At 52.8% G+C, this 21,162-nt stretch overlaps 5 protein-coding genes across 5 annotated transcripts; 2 read left to right on the forward strand and 3 right to left on the reverse strand.

Annotated features, from left to right (window-relative positions):
- Window positions 1-173: 173 nt before the first annotated feature.
- On the reverse strand, window positions 174-1,734 carry J4E93_008743 (uncharacterized protein; the record flags this gene model as incomplete). Its single annotated transcript, XM_049346641.1, has 6 exons — window positions 174-203; window positions 250-405; window positions 453-1,223; window positions 1,272-1,346; window positions 1,395-1,497; window positions 1,670-1,734. 6 exons carry the CDS (start codon window positions 1,732-1,734, stop codon window positions 174-176), a joined length of 1,200 nt encoding a protein of 399 aa, XP_049196061.1.
- A 442-nt stretch (window positions 1,735-2,176) lies between these two features.
- On the forward strand, window positions 2,177-5,086 carry J4E93_008744 (uncharacterized protein; the record flags this gene model as incomplete). Its single annotated transcript, XM_049346642.1, has 6 exons — window positions 2,177-2,212; window positions 2,267-2,359; window positions 2,416-2,501; window positions 2,552-3,700; window positions 3,748-3,868; window positions 3,917-5,086. 6 exons carry the CDS (start codon window positions 2,177-2,179, stop codon window positions 5,084-5,086), a joined length of 2,655 nt encoding a protein of 884 aa, XP_049196062.1.
- Window positions 5,087-5,883: 797 nt separating this feature from the next.
- Window positions 5,884-7,074, reverse strand: J4E93_008745 (uncharacterized protein; the record flags this gene model as incomplete). The annotated part of the gene is made up of 1 exon (XM_049346643.1): window positions 5,884-7,074. One exon carries the CDS (start codon window positions 7,072-7,074, stop codon window positions 5,884-5,886), a length of 1,191 nt encoding a protein of 396 aa, XP_049196063.1.
- An 832-nt stretch (window positions 7,075-7,906) lies between these two features.
- On the reverse strand, window positions 7,907-9,445 carry J4E93_008746 (uncharacterized protein; the record flags this gene model as incomplete). The annotated part of the gene is made up of 1 exon (XM_049346644.1): window positions 7,907-9,445. One exon carries the CDS (start codon window positions 9,443-9,445, stop codon window positions 7,907-7,909), a length of 1,539 nt encoding a protein of 512 aa, XP_049196064.1.
- Window positions 9,446-9,841: 396 nt separating this feature from the next.
- Window positions 9,842-15,289, forward strand: J4E93_008747 (uncharacterized protein; the record flags this gene model as incomplete). The annotated part of the gene is made up of 3 exons (XM_049346645.1): window positions 9,842-10,023; window positions 10,077-13,359; window positions 13,406-15,289. The coding sequence occupies 3 exons, from the start codon at window positions 9,842-9,844 to the stop codon at window positions 15,287-15,289; spliced, it is 5,349 nt and encodes a 1,782-aa protein (XP_049196065.1).
- Window positions 15,290-21,162: the final 5,873 nt, after the last annotated feature.

Here is a 21,162-nt window from a genome sequence, read left to right on the forward strand (position 1 = left end):
TCTAGGTTGGTGCTAATTTTCCAGTGGACGGCTAACAAGAATTAATTATATCACTATTCAATTATATACGGATTTCGTCATGAATGACAGCATGTTCAACGCGCGCGGAATTGCCCCGCTCCTCCACATCGCTCCGGAAGCGAATATACCAGACCAACAACCAGACCCTATGCTCACGACGAAAAGTAGGCATGCTCTAGGACCTGATAAAAAGTTAGCCACGCCTCCAAGTCTGGCCTCTCGTCTGACCTTGGATGCACTCATTCTCGAGCCACTCTCGTATTTGACTAGACTGCCAACAAGATCCCGTTCTTGCTTTGAAAGACTCGGCAGCAACACCGACCAGTCCTGGGGCGGGTACTCGTAGAACTGCACCTTGCCCCAGTCGCGGAAACCCGCAGCCTCCTGCTTCCATCAGTAAGAGTTCGGGTAAGCAAGACACATAAACTTACCGGCCAAACCTCCAAGTTCGGAGTTCCGAGCTTCTTGAAGACGCTCTGTATCAAGGCCAGGTCGCTCCCCAACTCTCCAGAATCGAACAGCGTCTCGTGACTGGGATCGAGTGCTTCGGCAACCGTGCAACCAGCAGCCCACAGATCCAAGCTGCAGCCGTACTTCTGGTTCCCAAACAGCAGCTCTGGCGGGCGGTAGCAGGTAGTACCAACGTCGGTAATCTTCGCATCCGCCACTTCTGAACCCGGTGCTTCTGGAGCCCACGCGATGCCAAAGTCGGAAAGATATGCCGGCCCGTCAAGTGACTTGAGAAGTATGTTGGAAGGCTTGATATCGCGATGTATGATGCCTTTGGCGTGAATGTCGGCTAGAGCAGTAAAAAGATCCCTCAAGCATGACTTGATCTGGCTCTTGGACAGCTTCTTGTCTCGCAGTAGGTCGTTGAAGTCGTGGCGCACGAATGGGAAGACCAGAACGAAATGGCTTCCATTTTCTCGGAAAGTCTCTATGAGAGGGATGACGCGCTCTGAAGCCGCCATGGCGAGTATTTTCGCCTCTCTCTGCGAGTCGTGCGGTGGCTCCATGACTGATGGTGTAGTGATCTTCAATGCCACAACATTGGTCTTGGTAGGCGACTTGGTAGGAAAGTAGCTTTCATTCCCAACTGCAGGCGCCTTGTATATGACTGAGAAAAGACCTTCGCGATGGTACAGTGCATTCTGATACTTGCCAACAGGTTTGCCGCCAGGTGTTGGGACATAGTCTTCGTCCTGGAACACGGTCAGCGAGTGTATGTTAATGTGTATGTCGGCTCTGACCTCTGGTGTTGGAAAGTCGAGCGACGGTCTGGGCAGATTCGTTATCTTGTCATTGCACAATCTGTCGTAGTCGTCCTGTGACATGGTTAAAATGGAATCATAAAGCACCATGTTGGTCTGTACCAGTGAGTGAGCGTCTGCGTAGATGGTAGTCTCAGCTACAGTGGCCTTTTTGCGAGCATCGTCTGCCGATAATGAAGGGTCCGCTGCCTGGAAGGCTGATGTCCTGCAATAATGTTAGTTTTGAATTTCCATGTTCCACGCGTGCTGATTGGGCTAAATCGTCTTTTTCCATCGAAGATCGCGATCAAGCAAGTATGGCATTCACATGGTCGGGCCCTGTTCCGGACTATAATGTACCAGGTTCCCTAGCGTGACGGTATAAACATGTTACTTGCATTTTTGTGACAGCCATCAGGCGGGCAGTGAAGCCCAAGCTCGCTCGCCAGTCCGAGGAAGCCATGTGGCGCGATTACTCAGACGCAGAAGTCGAGGTAGGAGACATGTAGCGGTGTTGCCAGGCAAGAGAAGGAGACCAGTCGCCCCGACTCAGTGTCCGCCACTGCCCAAGCCCACGCGGTCGGTGCCCAAAGGCAGCGTGGCCATGGTCTCGCAGGTCAATGTTTATGCAATCGCTCGACCCGTTCTGGCGCGTCTCAGAGTGCTCAGCAGCGCCCCGACTGGGTCAGGGGAGGCATCGCGAGGTTTAGTCGTTTCCCAGGTTACGTCAGACTCCCGGACGCAACCGCGGTGGACTAGGCCGAAAGCGACGAGCCCCAAGCCATGACAGCCAGCGCAGTTGTGACAGCTCCACGACTCCCGACCAGCCCGCCGAGCTGCCTCTCCATGTAAATAGCCCGAATCGCTCCTCTGTGGCTGTGCGCCCGTCCCCCGCATTCCTCGCCATGGAGCTCCAACGCAAAGAATACCCGGCATTGCTGGTGAGAGTGCCTCGATGATGCCCTCCCAACTTCTTCGGCTCACACCATGTATAGACATCGCTCTCGCCCGCCCAGGCCGTGACGGTCCTCGACACCCGCATGAGACATGTCGGCCAGCTCAACACCCACATTGCCGACTGGCTGCAGGTGCGTCAGGCCCAGCTGCCGCGCATTGCCATCCACACGTGCTCACCAATGCGCAGGAACGCCGTCGCGTCGAAGAACAATACGTCACCGGCCTGCGCAAGCTCGCAAACAGACATCCTCCCGATGAGTCCTCGGACCTGGGGTATGCACCCGCCCCATTCGTCTCGTAGCGCACCAGCTAACATGGGGCAGCATCTTCGCGACGCCCTGGCAGAAGATTGTGAGCGCAACCGAATCCATCGCCGCATCGCATGCGCATCTAGCCTCCAGGATCGAGGCCGACGTCGAACGGCCCCTTCGCGACTTTTCTGCCAACAATCGGGACGTGCAGGGCTTCGCCAACATCCAGGGGAACCTCTCAGCAATCGCAAAAGACATCGACACGGCGCAGAAGAAGCAAAGCAAGCTTCGTGATAAGGGATCGAAGGCCAAAGCTTCCGCCGTTGCCGACGCCGTGCAGGATATCGAGAAGGCGGAGCTGCAATGGGACTCGCAGGCACCCTACGTCTTCGAGCAGCTCCAGGCCATTGACGAGACCCGCCTGAACCACCTGCGTGATGTGCTCACGCAATTCCAAACGCATGAGGTAGACCAGGTGGAGCGGAGTAGAACTACCGCCGAAGAGACACTGAATGCCATGTTGAACATTGAAACCGCCGATGAAATACAAACCTGGGCGTTGCGAATGCGGAGCGGAGATGCACCCCAGCCTTCGCGCAAACCAAGCAACCCACCAACTCCTTCGCGCACCCTAGCACCCCCAGCTTCTGGACCAACATCCCCTACCGCAGTTGATGACAACCGGAGCCAGAAGAGTGGCTCTGTGCCGGAGAAACACAGCTCCAACCCTCTCAAGCGATTTGGCACGGTATTGGGGAGGAGGAGACAAAGTGCGCATCCGTATGGCCGAGCGCAATCACCAGACCGACAATCTTCTTCAAACTTGGGCTCGGCATTTAGTGGATTTGGCAAGGGCAAATCGAAAAAGGGTGATAACCAGGTCTCATCGCTGCCTCCTACTGCGGAACGCCCGATATCACCTCTGCGACAATCGCAGAGACCCAGCACTTCTCAAAGATCCGATTCCCAAAGCATTACCCGGCAGGCCAGCACTGATGTTGCGCCTAATGGCCCCACACCGGAGTCGACCGTGGAGACAGATGCACCAGCCGCCGTCAATGGCACCGCACCTGTCCAAGAGTCCATCCCAGAACTGAAAGAGCCACTTCCGCCACCGCCAGTTACAGAGACGCAGCCAGAGCCTGAGAAAGATGCCGAGGGTTTCTCTGTGCCACCATCGGCCTTGGATGCCATCACCGAAGCCGAGAGGGAAGCAGGGTTGTAAGATCACCATACACACGACATTCTACCCAGCTAATCATTGTCAGGGCACAAAATGACGGCAACGCACCACCCCAATTTAAGCTTGACATTAGGAATGCCCCCATCCAGGAGGAAGATGGAGATGCTGATGCGGCTACCGCCAACCTGGTCAACATGCTGCGCACAGTAAGTAATAGTAGAGCTGTTTTCAATCCTATACTAACACCCACATAGCAAGCTGCCCAGCCAAAGCGGTCAAGCACGTTGCGTGGTCGCCGAGATGTTCGTAACACGATATTCGTACCAAACCCCGCAGCACCCGAGCTTCAAAGCATAGGCGAAGTGCCTCCGCTCCCAACGAGCGATTCCGGTCTCGCTTCTGGCCCCGGTTCAGCAACATTCCCTGCCCCTGCTATTCCTCCCCAACCTGCATCTCCAGCTTTCAAGCCTCCCCATCGCGCGTTGTTGTCAGACGACCATCCAGCATCGGATACGCAATCCATCCGATCGGGCCGATCGCTAAGCAGCTCCGCTAGCACCACGATCAGACATCCGGACCTGCATGAACCAGGGCTCAATGCGTCGCTAGTGGAGACCGTCAGCGCCTGGTTCGAGCAGGGTAACGTTACCAAGGCCATGGTAATCGGACAGGTCGCGCTCGCGTACAACCCCGTCGATGTCTCTGCCGGTCCATTGGGCACCGAGAGCATACGTCTGGAAAACTTCCCCGTGCTCGAGAAGGTAGCCCCTAATCCTGCCTTCATCGAGCAGTCAACAGACAGCCCAGGCAACTACACCGTTGACCTATCGAAGATTATGAAGACATCAGTGGCCTTCCACTACCAGCTCCACATCGAAGACAGCAACATAGCCTCCCTCCCACCACTCATTCTGTCTCCAGCCTGGAAGTCAGAACCCACCCAAACCTCCGCCATCCTCAACTACTCCCTCAACCCCCGCTTCGAACTCGGTGGCGCAACCAGCATCACCGTCCGCAACCTCGTCCTCGTTATCCGCCTTGAACCCGGGTCCAAAGCAACATCCTGCCAATCGAAACCCACGGGTACCTTCTCGCGCGACAAAGGCCTCATCTACTGGCGCCTAGGCGACGTGACCCTCTTCAAAGACTCCGCCCCCCAAACCCTCCGCGCCCGCTTCATCACCGACGGCCAAGCTAAACCCGGTAACACAGAGGCCCGCTGGGAGATCAGCGACGAGCAGTCATTGACTCTAGGTAGCGGTCTCGGCGTTAGCATGAGCGCGCCTCTCACCGCGAAGAAGGACGATGGCGAAGCCGATCCGTTTGCGGACGCAGAGGAGAATGCGCCGCCTAGTCCGGCGATTGTCTGGAAGCCTGTCGCCACCGTTAAGAAGATTACCAGCGGGACTTATCTGGGTGTGTAGATGGAGAGGGATGTTGTTTTGGATAAGAGGCAGGAGGAGGAAGAGGTGGAAGTGTAGATGCAAGTACGAAGATGTTAATTACCCCAATCTATTTAGACTACCTGCTATTTTTCTTTGCGTATGTGTGTGGGCTGGATTTAGGGAACGTGTTGTTCTTTTGTAAATAGGTTGGCTATGTGAATCGACTGTTATTCGGGACTGAGTATGCGTAATTCTTGCTGGCCTCTCACATGATGGATAACCTCACAACTCTCGTGGACCATAGAACGACAGCATTGAGACAGGCGATAGCGGTGTTGATGAACGGTGTTGTTTTCAACTGACTCCTGTAAGGGTGTGGAGTGGAGAGAAGATATGATAACCAACGAAGCATGTGAGTAACACGTCGCGGGCGGAAGCGTGCAGTAGAGAGTAGTTAGTAAGAACAAGTCTTATTATAGGGAGATTCTGTACGCTAAGAATAACTAAAAACTAAAGTACAAATCTGTAAGTAAGGTAACGTCTGTTAATAGTGTTAAGTTCTATCTTATCCTTCTAAGATCTAGGTCTAGCACAGACTTGATCTTGCCTAAGGCTTGCACCCTGTGCAATGGCACACTACCTAGGTACGCCCCAAACCCTCGTGGCCCATGCCGACCTAACGCTGATACACGAGTGACGGATCATCTGCTACACTAATGGCCCACTGTACCTCAGCCTCCTTATCACTCTTCCACATCTCCCAACACTCTTCTCGGGAGCATCCACTCTGCCTCGCCATAACAGGAATCTGACCACACACCTGCCACACTAATCTTTCACTGCCCATCATCTTCTTCACCCTTCTTCCACGCCTTATTGTACTCTATCCACGAGTCGATGATCTGCCTTACTATAAGAACAACCGGACCATAACTGAAAAGCCACCCGCGGAACTCGGGCCGGTCGGGATACCAATCATGCGCCGCAAGGTCCAACATGTACATGAGGCACGTGTAGATCAGGAGGGCCTGATGGTTCCACGACGCCGTGCGGAAGAAGTGGTGCGGTGATGCAAACGTGCAAAGGTCGCGCGAGACCGAGTGTATGGGAAATGGGACGATGCTCTCGGTGTCGACGGGAGGATCTGTGGTGTTGTTGTCAAAGTATACGTGTGTACGCATGCGCGCGTACGTGTATACAGCCAGAATGACGAAGAGGAGAATAGTCAACATCTCCGAGTTGTTGACGTAAGCGGTGTATGGAGCGTCGACGTGAAAGTACCGGAACCAAATGACGTGGATAGCGTTGTCAATGAGGTGGACGTATGACAGTCGAACAGCTATGTCGCGCCAGGGCCGGAAGATGGGGTTGTAGGGAGAGGTGAACGCATCTGTATTTTTGTCACCAGTCTCGTCGACGGTGAAAGTCCATACAGGGTGGCCACTTCGGTCGTGGACGGTGCGCGTGGCCTCGCGGAAATAGTAGTCGTCGTAAAAGCCGAGATATGTCCAACTCCAACACCCCATCTCGACTAGTAGCCATAACCAGATGAACTTGCCTGGTGAGTTTGAGTTCCAGATCAAGCTCGCCCAGTCGGGGTCGGGTTGTGTTGTCCAGCCGGAGAATGTAGACAGACAGCGGATGATGGCCGTGGTGAGGACGTGAAGCCAAAATGTGACTTGCAGCAGACGCCACGGCTTGTTGCGATGAGCGACGAGACCATGTAGAAGCGTGATGACGACAAGGGCGTAGAAGGCTAGCCAGCCGCGGTGTGTGGGCGTTTCGAAAACGTCTCTGTTGTATGGGCAGCCGAGCGATGGGGTCCGCATCTCGCCCGGCTTATCCCAGTAGCAGACAGCATAGGTTTCTGGGTAATTATGCCTGAGAAATGTTGAAGCAGCAAACAATAGTATGGATGGCGACCCGAGGAGTAACGTGATGTGCAGATTTGGCGAGTCGCTGAAGATTTGCGGAAGTCTTTTGCAGGCGGAAGTCCATTTGTGACGGAGGCCAGTGTTGCGTGACATAGCTACGATGGTTGCAGGAGGTGTTTGTGTGGATGTAAAGGATCGAGGCATCGACTACCGGCTTATATATGGAGGAAAGAGAGCTATTCGTTCGACGGTGCCATGGTTTGACTATTTGCGTCTGATGATTGCGATCTCTCTCATTTGATGAGGAGTACCTTTGCGTATGTGGTGGTTATGTATTTCGGGAGTCATGAGTGGCTTGTCTCGCTCTGCGTCATCGCAGTACCATGGATGGGTGACTAGTTGCACCCCAACCTACCGTTGCAACTACGATTAATATGCCACTCAGCGAGGCGGCTGAAAGTAGGGCATGAAGTATACGCCAACTATATCCAGCTCACAAAAAACTTCAAGAGGCACGTTGCTGCATACAACTGAAGTGGAGAGAACAGAAGACACGCTTGTAATGTGGTTTGAGGAAGACAGAGTACTAGGGAAACACCTACGCTCGTATCTATCTCGACTTCTGCCGAATACATCACGTGTCGGTTGCATGCTATGACACTTACCATACCCATGTAGGTTTCTAAAGGCTCAGTAGAAAGAACATTGCCAGCAGGCTCGGCAGTAGCTCGGCTAGCATGGAATGGGCGGATACGGATTATATGCAACATCACGATTGCTCGGCTGGAACAAGAGAGGGTGCATTAATAAGTAGATTCCAAACTATGGAGTTATGAGTAAACTTACATTGAGCATGAAGAGAAGACCTCCCAAATTCGCTTTTCGAAGTGAGCGCCCTGAATGGTATGTGTCCGAAATGATGTCGGCCCAGGTCGCCAAAGATGCAGTGTAATCCTAGATAGTCAAGTCTCGATGAAAGACGCGCTCACTCCATGCTCTTGGCGAGCGCCCACAAACTGTCAAGCTTAGCCCTTCCGAGTGTCTCACGAGCCTCGCCAGCGGTTTCGCAGACTCTTGAACCCCACTTGCGGAAGGAGCGCTCCTTGATCTCACCCTCGAAGATGAGGATACACTTGTTGGATGAATGGTCCTTGACGTCTCCGGTATCAGTAACTGGCCTCAGCCACTTTGGGTCCGATGCTTGCTTCTCGGCCTGGTTCTCTGTCGGTGGCCCGTTCTCATGCCACTTGATGCGATGGAGCATGAGCTTCTTGTACTTGTTGATCGCATATGCGCCGCCTTCGACAACGACCAGGTTGAGATCGGGGTTGAATAGGGTGATACCGGTAAGCGCGTGTTCTTTCGCGTTGTTGTCGATCTGGAAACGATGTTTGCCGTAGGCGAGTGTGTTGATCTTGAAGACGCACATGTAGAGACCTTTCTGCGCGTCTTTCTCTTGGTTGGCTGCAAGCTTGGCCGCTCGCTCTTCCTTGGTCAACTTCCGGTCTTCGTTTGCAGTGATGTGATCGTCGTGACGCTGTTGAATCTGTGACTCAACGAGCATCTCTACAGCAGTAGGATCCGCGATAGCTTGCTCACCCATGACACGCATCATGTTTCCGCGCTTGACCTTGGGTGGTGGAGGCGGCTCCAAACCGAGACGGATCTTTGCTTGGTGCTCCTTGAGGTCGGCCGCACGGCGCATTCTGCGTAGCTTCTGTGTCTCCTTGGTGGTGAGATACATGGGCTTCACCTGGACTAGACGCTGGTCCTGGGGTGCTTTCAGAAGGGGAGGATGTTGGACGTAGAGAGTGATGATGGAATCGTCGGTCTCAACCTTGACCTTGGTCGGGTCGTCCAAGCATTCGTAGGTAGGTTCGGCCAGAATACCCTCGTCCCACCACTCGATGTCCGGAGGTGCCTGAACCAGGAATCCGCGCTCGCTATTCTCGTCCAGACCGGCGCGGCGTGCTTGGATGGCGAGCGTCTTCTTGATCTCTTCTAGGCGGCGTTGCGCGCGCAGCTTGGAGGCCTGGTCGAGGTACTTTCCATGCTCATTGAAAGCCAGGACACGAGGGCCTCTCTTCTTGGCAAGGGCGGCAGCCTTGGGGTCAAAGTATGGATTCTCCAGCTCCTCCTCTTGTTGTTGCTTCTGCTTCGAGGCAGCGGGCTTGGCCTTGGGGTCGACTTTGGGCGTCTCTGAGCGGCGGTTGCCCAGTGTTGTCGCAAAGCGAGGGCCAGTGGAGTCTGGTGTTGGCGCTTTCGCGATTCCTGAGCCGGCCTTGAGCGCTTCCATCCGTGCCTTCATGGCAGCCAGCTTGTCCTGGACTGATTCGCTAGCGCCAGCCGACGCCGGTGCAGGAGCTGCAGCGGCGGGCTGCTTCGCGAAACGGGCTGCGATCTCAGCGGCCTTTGCCTTGGCTTTCGCCCTCGCGGCTTCGATGGCATCAGAAGCCTTTGCACGCTTGGCGTCTCCATTCGGGCCCTGGCCGTCGGGGTAGGGGCGCTTCTCTGCCATGGTCATGGTGGATGTAGTGGATAAAGGAGTGTCGGTCGTGTGATTGGCGTAAGCGGAGGATCGGGTGTGAAGTTTGGTTGGATTCGCGCAATGTCGTCGCTGTAGCGCTGCAGAGAATCGACGCAATTCACTACATGTGATGCGCGTAGGATGTAGCCGGCGATGTGTCCCAAAACTGGCGGGTGGGGTGTGGTGGATGATGAAAGCCAGTCGCTGCAGAGTGACGCGAAATCCGCGCTGCCGCCTCGACAAGCGCCTTGGCACTGCCGGCTAAACCCTGGCCGAACTTCTCTGGTCCCGAAAAAAACTCCCCGCAAGGCTCGCGCTGTTGCGAACATTCACTAAACGCCTTTGCGCGCGATCTCTTCAGACAATAGGCGCAAAAGACAAGCTGGCGCCGCCATGAACACCCATCAGCCGACTTCCTCGGCCATAAATGGCGTCGAGTTTGGCTTCTTGACGACAAACGACATCAAGTCGCTCTCGGTGAAGCGCATCACGAACCCGACCACCTTCGATACGCTGCTGCACCCGGTACCTGGCGGTCTCCACGATGCTGCCTTGGGCGCTTTCTTGGACAATGCGTGAGCTTCATCGCGTTTCTACAAGCTCATTCACTCCGCTAACAAACTTCAAGATGCGGAACATGCGGTCTCACCAGCTTCCAAGGCTGCCCCGGCCACTGCGGCCATATCGAGCTCCCCGTACCCGTATACCACCTCACATTCATGGACCAGCTGCTGCGACTGCTCCGGGGCAAGTGCGCATATTGCCACCAGCTCAAGCTCCCTCGCGTCCAAGTCAGCGAATTCGTCTCCAAGCTGCGGTTGATAAGATGTGGACTAGTAAAGGAAGCAAACGAAATGCACGAGCACATCAGCATGGAAAAGGGCAAGACGACAGAAGACGCCGGTAATTCGGAGGATGACGATGACGACGACAATGCCGACATCATCACCCAGCGCAACAACTACGTAAAGCGCTGCATGAAGAGGGCCGGCATCACAAAGCACGATGCGCGTGCTGTCCGCGACAAGAACGAGACCATCTCCGATGCGCGGCGACAAGTCATCAAGGACTTCTATGCCGATCTCACCAAGCGGAAGGCCTGCGGCAGTTGCACAGGCATCAGCCCAACGTACCGAAAGGACCGTGGCATCAAGATTTTCCGTAAGCCTCTGAGCGAAAAGGACAAGGCCAAGATGGCTGCAAAAGAGATGTCCTTCCAAAACCCTCTGGACATCTTGGCTCGCAGAGATGCGAAGGCGAAAAAGCAACATGTACACGCGGATGAGGGAGTCGCGGACCTGGATCCCAACTCGAGCGAGGACGAGGGCATCGAAATGGAGGATATACAGCAGGCCGACGGGTCGCTCCTCGCTACAGAATCCCGCATGGCACGGAAAGCGAAGTCGTCATCCGCTGTTTCAGAGAGTGCGCAAGAGTATATCAACGCGACAGAGGTCAAAGCAGCCATGACCCTACTCTTCGAGAGCGAGACTGAGATGATGCGACTTCTGTACAGCCCTCACGGAACCAAGTCTCTCGTGGACGTAAACCCCGACATGTTCTTCACACAGGCCATCGTCGTACCACCCAACAAGTACAGACCCGAAGATAAGACGGGCGACTCTATTGCCGAATCCGCCAGGAACAAGCTCTACAAGAGCATTCTCGAAGCATGTGACACAATCCGTCAGATTAGCCAGGAGATGCGAGGCATGGAGAACGAGCTCGGATACCGGAAACGTAACTTCGACGACATGCAGACCCAGTTTGTCAACCTCCAGGGTGCCGTGAACGCCCTTATCGATCGCGATGCAAACCCCGTGCAAGGCCGCGCTGCAGTCACAAACGCCGATGGTATCAAGCAGGGTCTGGAGAAGAAGGAGGGTCTCTTCCGAAAGAACATGATGGGCAAGCGTGTCAACTTCGCCGCGCGCAGTGTCATTTCGCCTGACCCAAACATCGAGACCAACGAGATTGGTGTCCCTCCAGTGTTCGCCATGAAACTTACATACCCAGAGCCTGTCACGAACCACAACTTCTACGATCTCAAGGAAGCCGTCCTGAACGGTCCCGACAAGTGGCCAGGGGCGCATGCCATCGAGAACGAGTTTGGACAAGTAGTGTCACTGAAGAAGAAGAACTACGAAGAGCGACTAGCTTTAGCCAACCAACTGCTTGCACCCACAAATTCATACTCCAATGGAGCTCGGAATAAGAAGGTGCATCGTCATTTGAACAACGGCGACGTTGTTATCATGAACCGACAGCCGACACTGCACAAGCCCTCAATGATGGCACATCGCGCCCGTGTATTACCGGGAGAAAAGACCATTCGCATGCACTACGCCAACTGTAACACATACAATGCCGATTTTGACGGTGACGAAATGAACATGCATTTCCCCCAGAATGAGCTTGCCCGAGCGGAGGCTATGACGGTAGCGGATACCGATCATCAATACCTATCTGCGACTGCTGGAAAGCCTCTGCGTGGTTTGATTCAAGACCATATCTCCATGGGAGTCTGGCTTTCGAACAAGGACACATTCTTCACAAGAGAAGAGTACCATCAATTACTTTACTCTTGCCTGCGACCGGAAGACGGCCATACCACCTCAGGTAGACTTGAGACAGTCAACCCTGCTATCATGAAGCCTAGGCCGATGTGGACCGGAAAGCAAATCATCACCACTGTTTTGAAGAACATCAAGCCCGCAGAATACCAAGAACTAACGCTCACATCCAAATCTTCAACGAATGGCAAACTCTGGGGTGTTCACGTGGAGGAGCAGTTCGTCATTGTCAAAGATGGCCAACTGCTTTCCGGTATCATGGACAAGGGACAAATCGGACCTGCCGCGGGTGGTCTCATCAACGGCATCTACGAGGCTTACGGAGAGACGATTGCTGGTCGAGCCCTCAGTATCATCGGACGACTGCTTACCAAGATGCTTCACATGCGCGCCTTCTCTTGCGGTGTCCAGGACCTGATCCTTACAGAGGAAGGAGATCGTGCCAGGCTGGAAGAGCTCCGTAAAGCGGAGAAGGTTGGATTCGAGGTCGCCTCCAAGTACGTCACTATGGACGCGGAGAAGATCGACCCCATGAACCCGGAATTACGGCGACGACTTGAATCCGTGCTACGAGACGACACAAAGCAGCACGGTCTGGATCTGCTCACCAACACTGCCAACGGCAAGATTTCCTCTGCGGTTACCTCAGCCTGCTTACCCGATAAGCTCATTAAGCCATTCCCCAAGAACCAAATGCAAGCCATGACAGGTTCTGGAGCTAAGGGTAGTATGGTCAACGCCAACCAGATTTCATGTAACCTTGGTCAACAAGTTCTGGAAGGCCGAAGAGTTCCAGTCATGATTTCTGGTAAGACACTGCCGTGCTTCAAGCCCTTCGAGACGAGCGTACGCGCTGGTGGTTACATCGTCAACCGTTTCTTGACTGGTATTCGACCGCAAGAGTACTACTTCCATATGATGGCTGGTAGAGAAGGTCTCATCGATACTGCTGTCAAGACTTCGCGCTCCGGTTATCTGCAAAGATGTATCATCAAGGGTATGGAAGGTCTCAAGGTCGAATACGACACCTCTGTCCGCGACTCAGATGGTACCATGGTCCAATTCCTGTACGGCGAAGATGGTCTCGACACAACCAAGCAGAAGTACCTCAACGACTTCAAGTTCCAGGCGGAGAACTTCTACTCGCTAGCCCAATCCCTCCACACTGCTGAAGCCTACCCGAAGGTTTCTAGTGCTGAAGCAGTTGAGCACAACAAGAAGGCGGCGAAGAAGGCTAGGAAGGGTGATGTGGCCGCAATGGACCCTGTCACTGCCGTTTACACGCCATCAAGGCATAGTGGCAGTACTTCGGAACTGTTCTTACAGGCTAAGCGAGACGTAAGTTACTTCATCCCGATCAACCATAAGATGCTAACGATCATAGTACTGTGATCAAAACCCCGACAAGCTGCTCAAGAACAAGAAGAAGGATGAGGAGGGCGAGATCCTCAAGCGTACCTTTGAGCAAATGCTTGACCTCAAGTACCTGCGGTCCCTGGTCGAGCCTGGCGAGGCTGTCGGTGTCGTTGCTGGCCAATCTATTGGTGAACCCTCAACACAGATGACGCTGAACACTTTCCATTTGGCTGGTCACTCTGCGAAGAACGTCACACTCGGTATTCCCCGTCTACGAGAAATCGTCATGACTGCTAGTGCGAACATCTCTACCCCGTCGATGCAACTATATCCCCATCCCGAGCTTTCTAAATCAGACAACGACAAATTCGCCAAGAGTATCAGCCGTCTGCCACTCTCGGCTGTGCTCGACAAGGTCACTGTGACTGAGACCACTGGTCCCGGTCGCGAACATAGTCAGGCCAGGAGCTACAAGATCCGTCTGGACTTCTACCCGGCGAAGGAGTACACCAAGGAGTACGCTATCAAGGTTCGCGACGTTGCTGAGTCCATCGAGCACAAGTTCTGCCCGCGTCTCCAGAAGATCATCAAGGCCGACCTCAAGAAGAAGGCTGCGAACAAATCCTTGTCAACGGCGAAGTCGGCTGCCATCCCAACTATCGGCGAGAAGACTGGTAGAAGCGGAGAGCAAACAGTTGACGAGTCAGAGGAGACCTTCCGCGCGGGACGAGAAGGCGGTGCAGAGGACGATGACAGTGACGACGGCGAGGGTGACAATGACACTACTCACGCCAAGGACCGAGGCCGACGTGAAGACAGCGTGGCGTACGAAGAGCCAGAAGAGGAGGAACAGGCAGTCAACGACAACCTTGATCGAGAAGACGAGATCAACGACGAGGACGAGACCTACGGTGGCAGCCCCAAGCCCTCGCGCGCAGCTACCCCGGAACTCAATTCTGACGACGAGGACGAGGGTACACTCGTACCCACTGACGAATCCTCGGACATCCGCCACGACCGCATCTGCCACGACAACGATCACATCCACGACTTCACCTTCGACGACCGCAAGGGAGCTTTCTGCGAGATCACGTTTGAGTTCGAGACATCGACTCCCAAGCTGCTCATGCTGCACCACGTAGAAGACGCTGCCAACTTCGCCACCATCCACGTCATCCCCGGTATCACAGCCGCTCAATACTCAGATGCAGATGGTGTCATCAACACCGAAGGTTCTAACCTCATCGCCATGCGCGAGTACGCCCACATCATCGACGTGAACCGCACCATGACCAACGACATCGTAGCCATGCTGCACCTCTACGGTGTCGAAGCCGCCCGCGCAACCATCGTCAAAGAAATGCACGGCGTCTTCTCCGGTCACGGTATCTCCGTCGACCAACGCCATCTCAACCTCATCGCCGACACCATGACCAAGGGCGGCGGCTTCACACCTTTCAACCGCATCGGCATGAAGGGCAACGTCAGCCCCTTCATGAAGATGAGTTTCGAAACCACCGTCGGTTTCCTCAAGGACGCCGTCATGGAGCGCGACTGGGACGAGCTCAAGAACCCCAGCGCACGCATTGTCGTCGGTAGACTGGGTGGCATCGGCACGGGCGCGTTCGACGTGCTCGCACCGGTCAAGATCAGGGATCCGCTCAAGAACGTCGCGGAAGAGGTTAACGAAGCTATCTCCAACGGTGTTCGCGAGAAGCGCGATTCGGACTCCGAGTCTGAGGATGAGGAAGAAGAGGAGGAGGATGAAGATGTCGATGGCGATGTTCAGATGGATGACGTGGAGATGCAGGATGTGGATGCTGTTGAGCAGGAGGAAGTGGAAGAGGTCGTCCAAGAGTCGCCGAAGAAGAAGGAGAAGAAGAGTAAGAAGCATAGGCGGAGTAGCGATTAGGCGCTGCGGATCTCTTTTGCTTGTACGTTACTATGAGTGCATGTGTTTCTTGAGCATGGTATGGGCGTTTGGGGAAAAGGCGGGTTAATATTGATGTAGTTTAGCATATTTGCATTGTGAAATGGCAAAAGTGTTCAGATTCACTCTCGTTTTTTGTCGATGGTTGGGTTGAATCGTCTTCCTGTGTTCGCGTTCGTCTCGTGATGATCTGACTGCAATAATTTGAGTAGTACTTTGACTAGATATTAATCGTAACATCTACTGGCCAAGCAACGTACATCGGGAGTCGAGTGTAGGAGCAAGCCATCTAGATAATCGTGATTGTATGCCTCTCGTCATTCTTTGGATCCCAGTCATGAAATTCGGGATAGCCTGGATTGTAGTCCAGCTTCATCCAGTCGTCACCCCGCGGATGATCGAACGCACCGATTCTGCGCCACTTCGTTCTGTCTTCGTCAACGGGTTCGACGATGATGCCTATGAGCCTTTCAGTCCTTACGGCGAGACCATCTGTGTGGCTCATCAGTTCGTTGACTTGATGCGCAAGCAAAAGGAAGTATGCAGCGCTGATATCTCGGATATCAAAATTCTCCCCTTCATACCCGGTATCGAACCACTCGCACTGCACAACTGAACGATTAAGTGCCCAAAGAGGCAAGCCTTCAGTGTTGCGATATGATAGGCGTCGAACAGCTTTGCGGAGATGGCCGGAGATCTGGAGACGAGCGGATAAGATGCAGCCAAGAGGGTCGGAACCGGAGGGTGTGACGTGGATGTCTTCAACTCGCCCAAGAACTATGTCTTGATCTGCATTATAACTGTACGCATAACGCTGGTCGATGAAATTGACAGGAAATTTTACAGATGCCCAGGACCATGAGGGTGCTGATAACATTAGAGACCGCGCACAACATGAAAGACCGGGGGGAGCTTACCTCGGTAGTCATCAGGAAAAGGAGGATGCTTGTAAAACTCTAGGTCGTCGCGGCGCCAGCATAAACCCCAGATCATTTTTCCCTTCCAAAGTCCAGCATAGTACTCGTCCTGAAGGGAAGCCTGGAAACTGCGTGCAAGACCTGATAAGGCAGGGAAACAATCCGAATCGTATGTGAGCTGGCACTTGGTAAATTCTTTAACAATGTCTAGCCAAGCCTGGTTTTGCGCATTTTGCCTGGATTCTTCGTTGCTCCAGGTAAGGATCTTTGCTATGCGATTATTCGGTTGCGGAAGTTTCCAAGGAAAGCAGACTGGAAACATCTCGCATGCAACTAACTCAGAACATTCCCAGACTATCTTTTGGTCAAAAAATAACGTTCGAGGACTGAGGAGGCGTTCCTGTAGCACCCACCCACGCTTGAAGAGAGCGCTGTGCTGAAAGACCTCCGTGTGAGACAGATCATCAACAACATAGCTATGCTCTTCGTCCTTTCGCTTGATTAGCATAACAAATGGAGAGAATTCCAGAGGGTCTCGGTCTATGAACAAGCCTGGGCTCAGGCCTTGTGGTTGTAGATGTTCAGTAACAAAGCCTGATGAGTCAAGACCTGGGCTCATTGGCAAGTCCCGTAAAGCTGACCAGTCGTATCTCTCTGCGCTCATTCTGGCTTCATCTTTTGCATCCCAATTATTTGTAACATCGGTGCTGCAATTGACATTGCTAACTCTGCGCATCTCAGTTCCGGCCTTGCATCTGACCACACTGCGAGGCGCCAAGTCACTGTCGGTTGTTCGCTGTGTAGCATCGGAAGCTCCAGTAGCGCCGATGTTGAGGACGGCGTTTCGATAGATATGACCCATCTTGGATATTTCGGATGCCTTATCAGGCTCGTCATCTTGTATAATGCACAAAGCATCAATCCATACATATGGTATTTGTAACTCCCTAGCCAGTTCGAAGGCGTCCTCAAACATCTTTGGCAATTTGAGGGCATTCACACCCAATTCCAACTCCTTGAGATTGCATTGCAGCAGTTTTGGCATTTGATCTCGCCACTTATGGCTAAGTGTCATGTATACAAGATCGTTCGAGTCCCGTATGTGTGCCGTGGTTATGACTGCCACCTTTTCTGAACTAACTGCGAGCAAACGGGATGGCAATGTTTCTACCGTATGATTGCCGGAGAAATGGTTGCAGCACGTGTGCTTCTCCAAGCACTCCTCGAGCCATGCGGAAGCTTGAGCCATGCAACGTCGGTCGTCAGTACTACTGGGTAGACCCGGCGAAGTCAGCCGGGTGGAAAGATCAGTATGGTCCGGCCCACTGTTTGAGATTCCTGATAGGAGCTTCAACACGATGAATTGCTCACCCGAGTCCTCTCCGCTTTTTTCGATACGGATCTCCTTAGGTGTGTAATCACTCTGAGGTTGTACAAATGTGTCCCAGCATGCGTCTGCCAAATCCTGTCTACAACGTAAATGTCGTACGAATACTTTGCACATAGGGCATCCGCCTTCTGCAGATAGCAAGATTATACGCCCCTTGCGGGTGGTTCGACATACATCGGCTGCAAGTTGATCCGGCTGTATCAGAAATCCCTGACAACCAATACAAAGAGACTGGTTGATGCTTGGTGGAGAAGGCGGAGATCCAGGTTCGACTTCCATCCCGAGTGAACTACACCTCAAAGGTCAGCATTTGGATAACTTTAGAGCGCCAGGTTTCGGGATGAAGATATCTGGGATACGACATCTCATATCGACGGTCAGCAATCAATGGACGTCATGGCATCGGTAGACCAAATTCATGCAAGAATGCAAGCCAAATGTATGCCCACCTAGATATATGTGGAACGGAGGTTGGAGTTGAGGCGGATCGACATCGAGCCCAGGCGCACACGTACCAACGAGGTTGCGCGCAGACGACACGACAATCGCCGGAAACAGCACCTAACGGTGCAGATGCGCAGTCGCTGCAAGAAAAGAAACGTTCGCGGTCCTTTCGGAGTCGATTGAGCGCGTTCTGTGATGCGACCAGGTGGATATTTCGATTTGCTGTTTCTGAATACTGATCCTGAGTGACCAAAGTAGGTGTGATGTTCTTTACAAAAGTGAACAGACGGTCTCTCACGGTGGTTGCCTACATACCTAACCTACCCCGTACCACGAGGTTAGCCACCACTACACGTGACTCTCAAATACGCATGCCACCGATGTCATCAGTGTTTTGTTTACAGCAAGGCTCAAACAATGGGCTCAATTGATATGCGCGAAGCGTGTTTGACGATGTCACACAATCGTGATCGTGTGGCGCTCGCTTTTAGACGGATCCCAATCTACGAACTCGTCGTAGTCGCTCGGGTCAGTGGGAGGCCCCATACAATGTCTAAACATCCCAATCCTGCGATAAAGCTGTAATCTCTGATCCACAATTTCGACTATCAATCCTATAACCACCCTGACTGATTGGTGTTCGCCGCGGACATTTGGCACGTATGCCCTATCGTAGTGATGTAGGACGAAATGGAAGCTATCGCTACCGAACCGGAGTCGATTTTCTGTGTACCCAGAATCGTAAACTTCGTATCCACACAGGTAAGAGGTGAGGTTTGGGGCTTTCCACTTGCAGAGTCTGTTCTTGCTTTGTACCATGAGACCAGACATACGCAGCTTGCCACTGCATACTTTAGTCGAGTTCAATGCTCCATTCTCTTCCTTTTCCACAAACTCAACTTTCGCAATGGTTTGCTTTGGGAAAGAACGCCGGTGTATATCCCAGTATGCAGGGAAGCCCACTGCAGTGGTGACTGCGGCCCACGACCAAGATGGCGCTGTGCTTCGTGTAAGCTAAGAATAAGACTAGCTGCTTTTTAGGTGATAATACCTCTATACTTCTTCGGGTAAGTTCGAGTCGTACGGCCCTGCATGTCGTGCTTTACAAACCACGCAAGCTCATTTATTATGTCGTTAAACCACAATCCTGCTAGGTACCGATCTCGAAGCACTTCCTCATATTTACGCTGAAGACCCGACAATGCAGGGAAACAATCTTCTTCAAAAGACAGTTTACAACTAGTAAACCGTTCTACCACTTGCATCCAGCTCTGATACACATTGATATTTGGTTCTGCTTCTGGATTCCACGGTATCTCTTCGTTGAGAAGTGTGGAGATACGCAGAGGAACAGAATGTCCAAACCTCAATCGGCCCCAGAAGGGCTGTGGTTTCTTTTCAGGGAAAGTCTCGCATGCTGAGCTTTGGGCACATTCCCAGTGCAGTTGTCCTCCAAAGTAGATCGATCTTGGGCTAAGGAGACGTTCTTGCAGCACCCAACCACGGCTCATCAGCGGGGCCTCCGCAATCTCTTCAAATGCAACCGAGCCATAGGCACGAAGCTGTAAGCCACTACCCATCCATCTAACGTTGATGATGAAGGGAGTGTGGTGTCTCAGATCGCGCTCAGTAAACAGTCCAACCGCCGTCTCTCTTGTTAGCCCTTGGTCCAAGAGACCACCAATGTTCAACAGCGCGCCCTGATAGATTTCGCCCATCAAAGAGATCTCTCGATGCACATCGATGACATCATCTTGAATGATACACAGGGCGTCTATCCAGATATACCTCATACTCAGTTCCCTGGCAAGAAAAATTGTATCTTGGAATGTCTGTGGTAACAATCCCTCGTCTATGCTTTGTTGCATCGCGGAGAAGTTGCTTTGCAAGAGCTTTGGTGTTACTTCGGCTTGCCACCTGTGACTCAGCGTTATGTAGTGCGCGCTACTGATCTCGTGAAGGTCTTCTTTCAGAACAAGCCGCACAAGGGTTGGTCCTATTTCTAACAGGCGAGCAGGGAATGTAGCGTAAGTGTGAGTCAATTTTGCTTGGCGACAACGTTCGTGACTTCCCAAACAGTCCTGTAGCCATTCAGATACTTGTTTAAGACATCTGCGATCTTTGGTATGTTGCGCCGTGAGTGTTTCTGGGGCCATCGAACTCTCGTCGGCGGCGTTCTGTTCGATGTACAGATAGTGAGACCAGTTGTTCAAGTCATCTTTTGGGTAGATGCGAAGGTATCCCGGCACAGAGAACGGATCTTGTACAGCCGGATCTAAGCGGCCGTTGAGCTTTATATTCTCCACGGAGCCGTATCTTGTCGTGAGTGTATGCTGGAAGCAGATACAAATCCGACATCCATTCATAGCTGCAGCAACCATATCGCGTGGATTATAGGTAATCCCTTGATATCTTTCAAGCAGTGTTTCTGAACCATCGAAGATACTTTGGCACGCAGCACATAGTGACGCATCCGCTAGAGCCATGCTGGCTAGGTATTAGAAGCCCGAGCTTCTGTAACTTTGGCCACTTGAACCAGTACAGATTTTCATTGCCTGAATTGTTAGCAACTAAACAGGTGGACGGGTGATCAGTCACTCACTTAGGTACCTAGGTAGCCTGGCAACACCACGCGGCTCGTTTCAGTATAACTGGTCAAGGGATTGCAGTAGATCCCCAAGATAATGTGAAAGCAACTCTGGAAAGATCAACCTCAGTGCACATCAAGGTCGCAAGGGAAGGGCTCTGAGTTCGGTCTATGATCACCATTGTTCGCATGTACGCATATTACCCCGCATCACGAGATTGGGGCAGTGTAGCCTGTCCGCAACACGGATGTCGTCATTCCTGCCTTTTATCACTGGTATCACACGGCCAACAGGCCCATGATAAAATAGTAGCTTCCAAACTACCTCTTTCTATCTGTGTGACGAAACCTCACGACATTATCGCAAGAGATTGACACATTACCCAATCGCGACGGACTTTCGGACCTACTACTAGTAGAGACGCCTGCAAGATGTTTGCCAAATGATAGAGTGTGAGACGATACTGGATGCACAATAAGATCAAATAGTCAATTATATTGGTATAGAAGACCAGGG

The sequence above is a fragment of the Alternaria ventricosa genome (assembly GCF_023758065.1).
Source record: "Alternaria ventricosa strain BMP 2768 chromosome Unknown scaffold_18, whole genome shotgun sequence".
NCBI lineage: Eukaryota > Fungi > Ascomycota > Dothideomycetes > Pleosporales > Pleosporaceae > Alternaria > Alternaria ventricosa.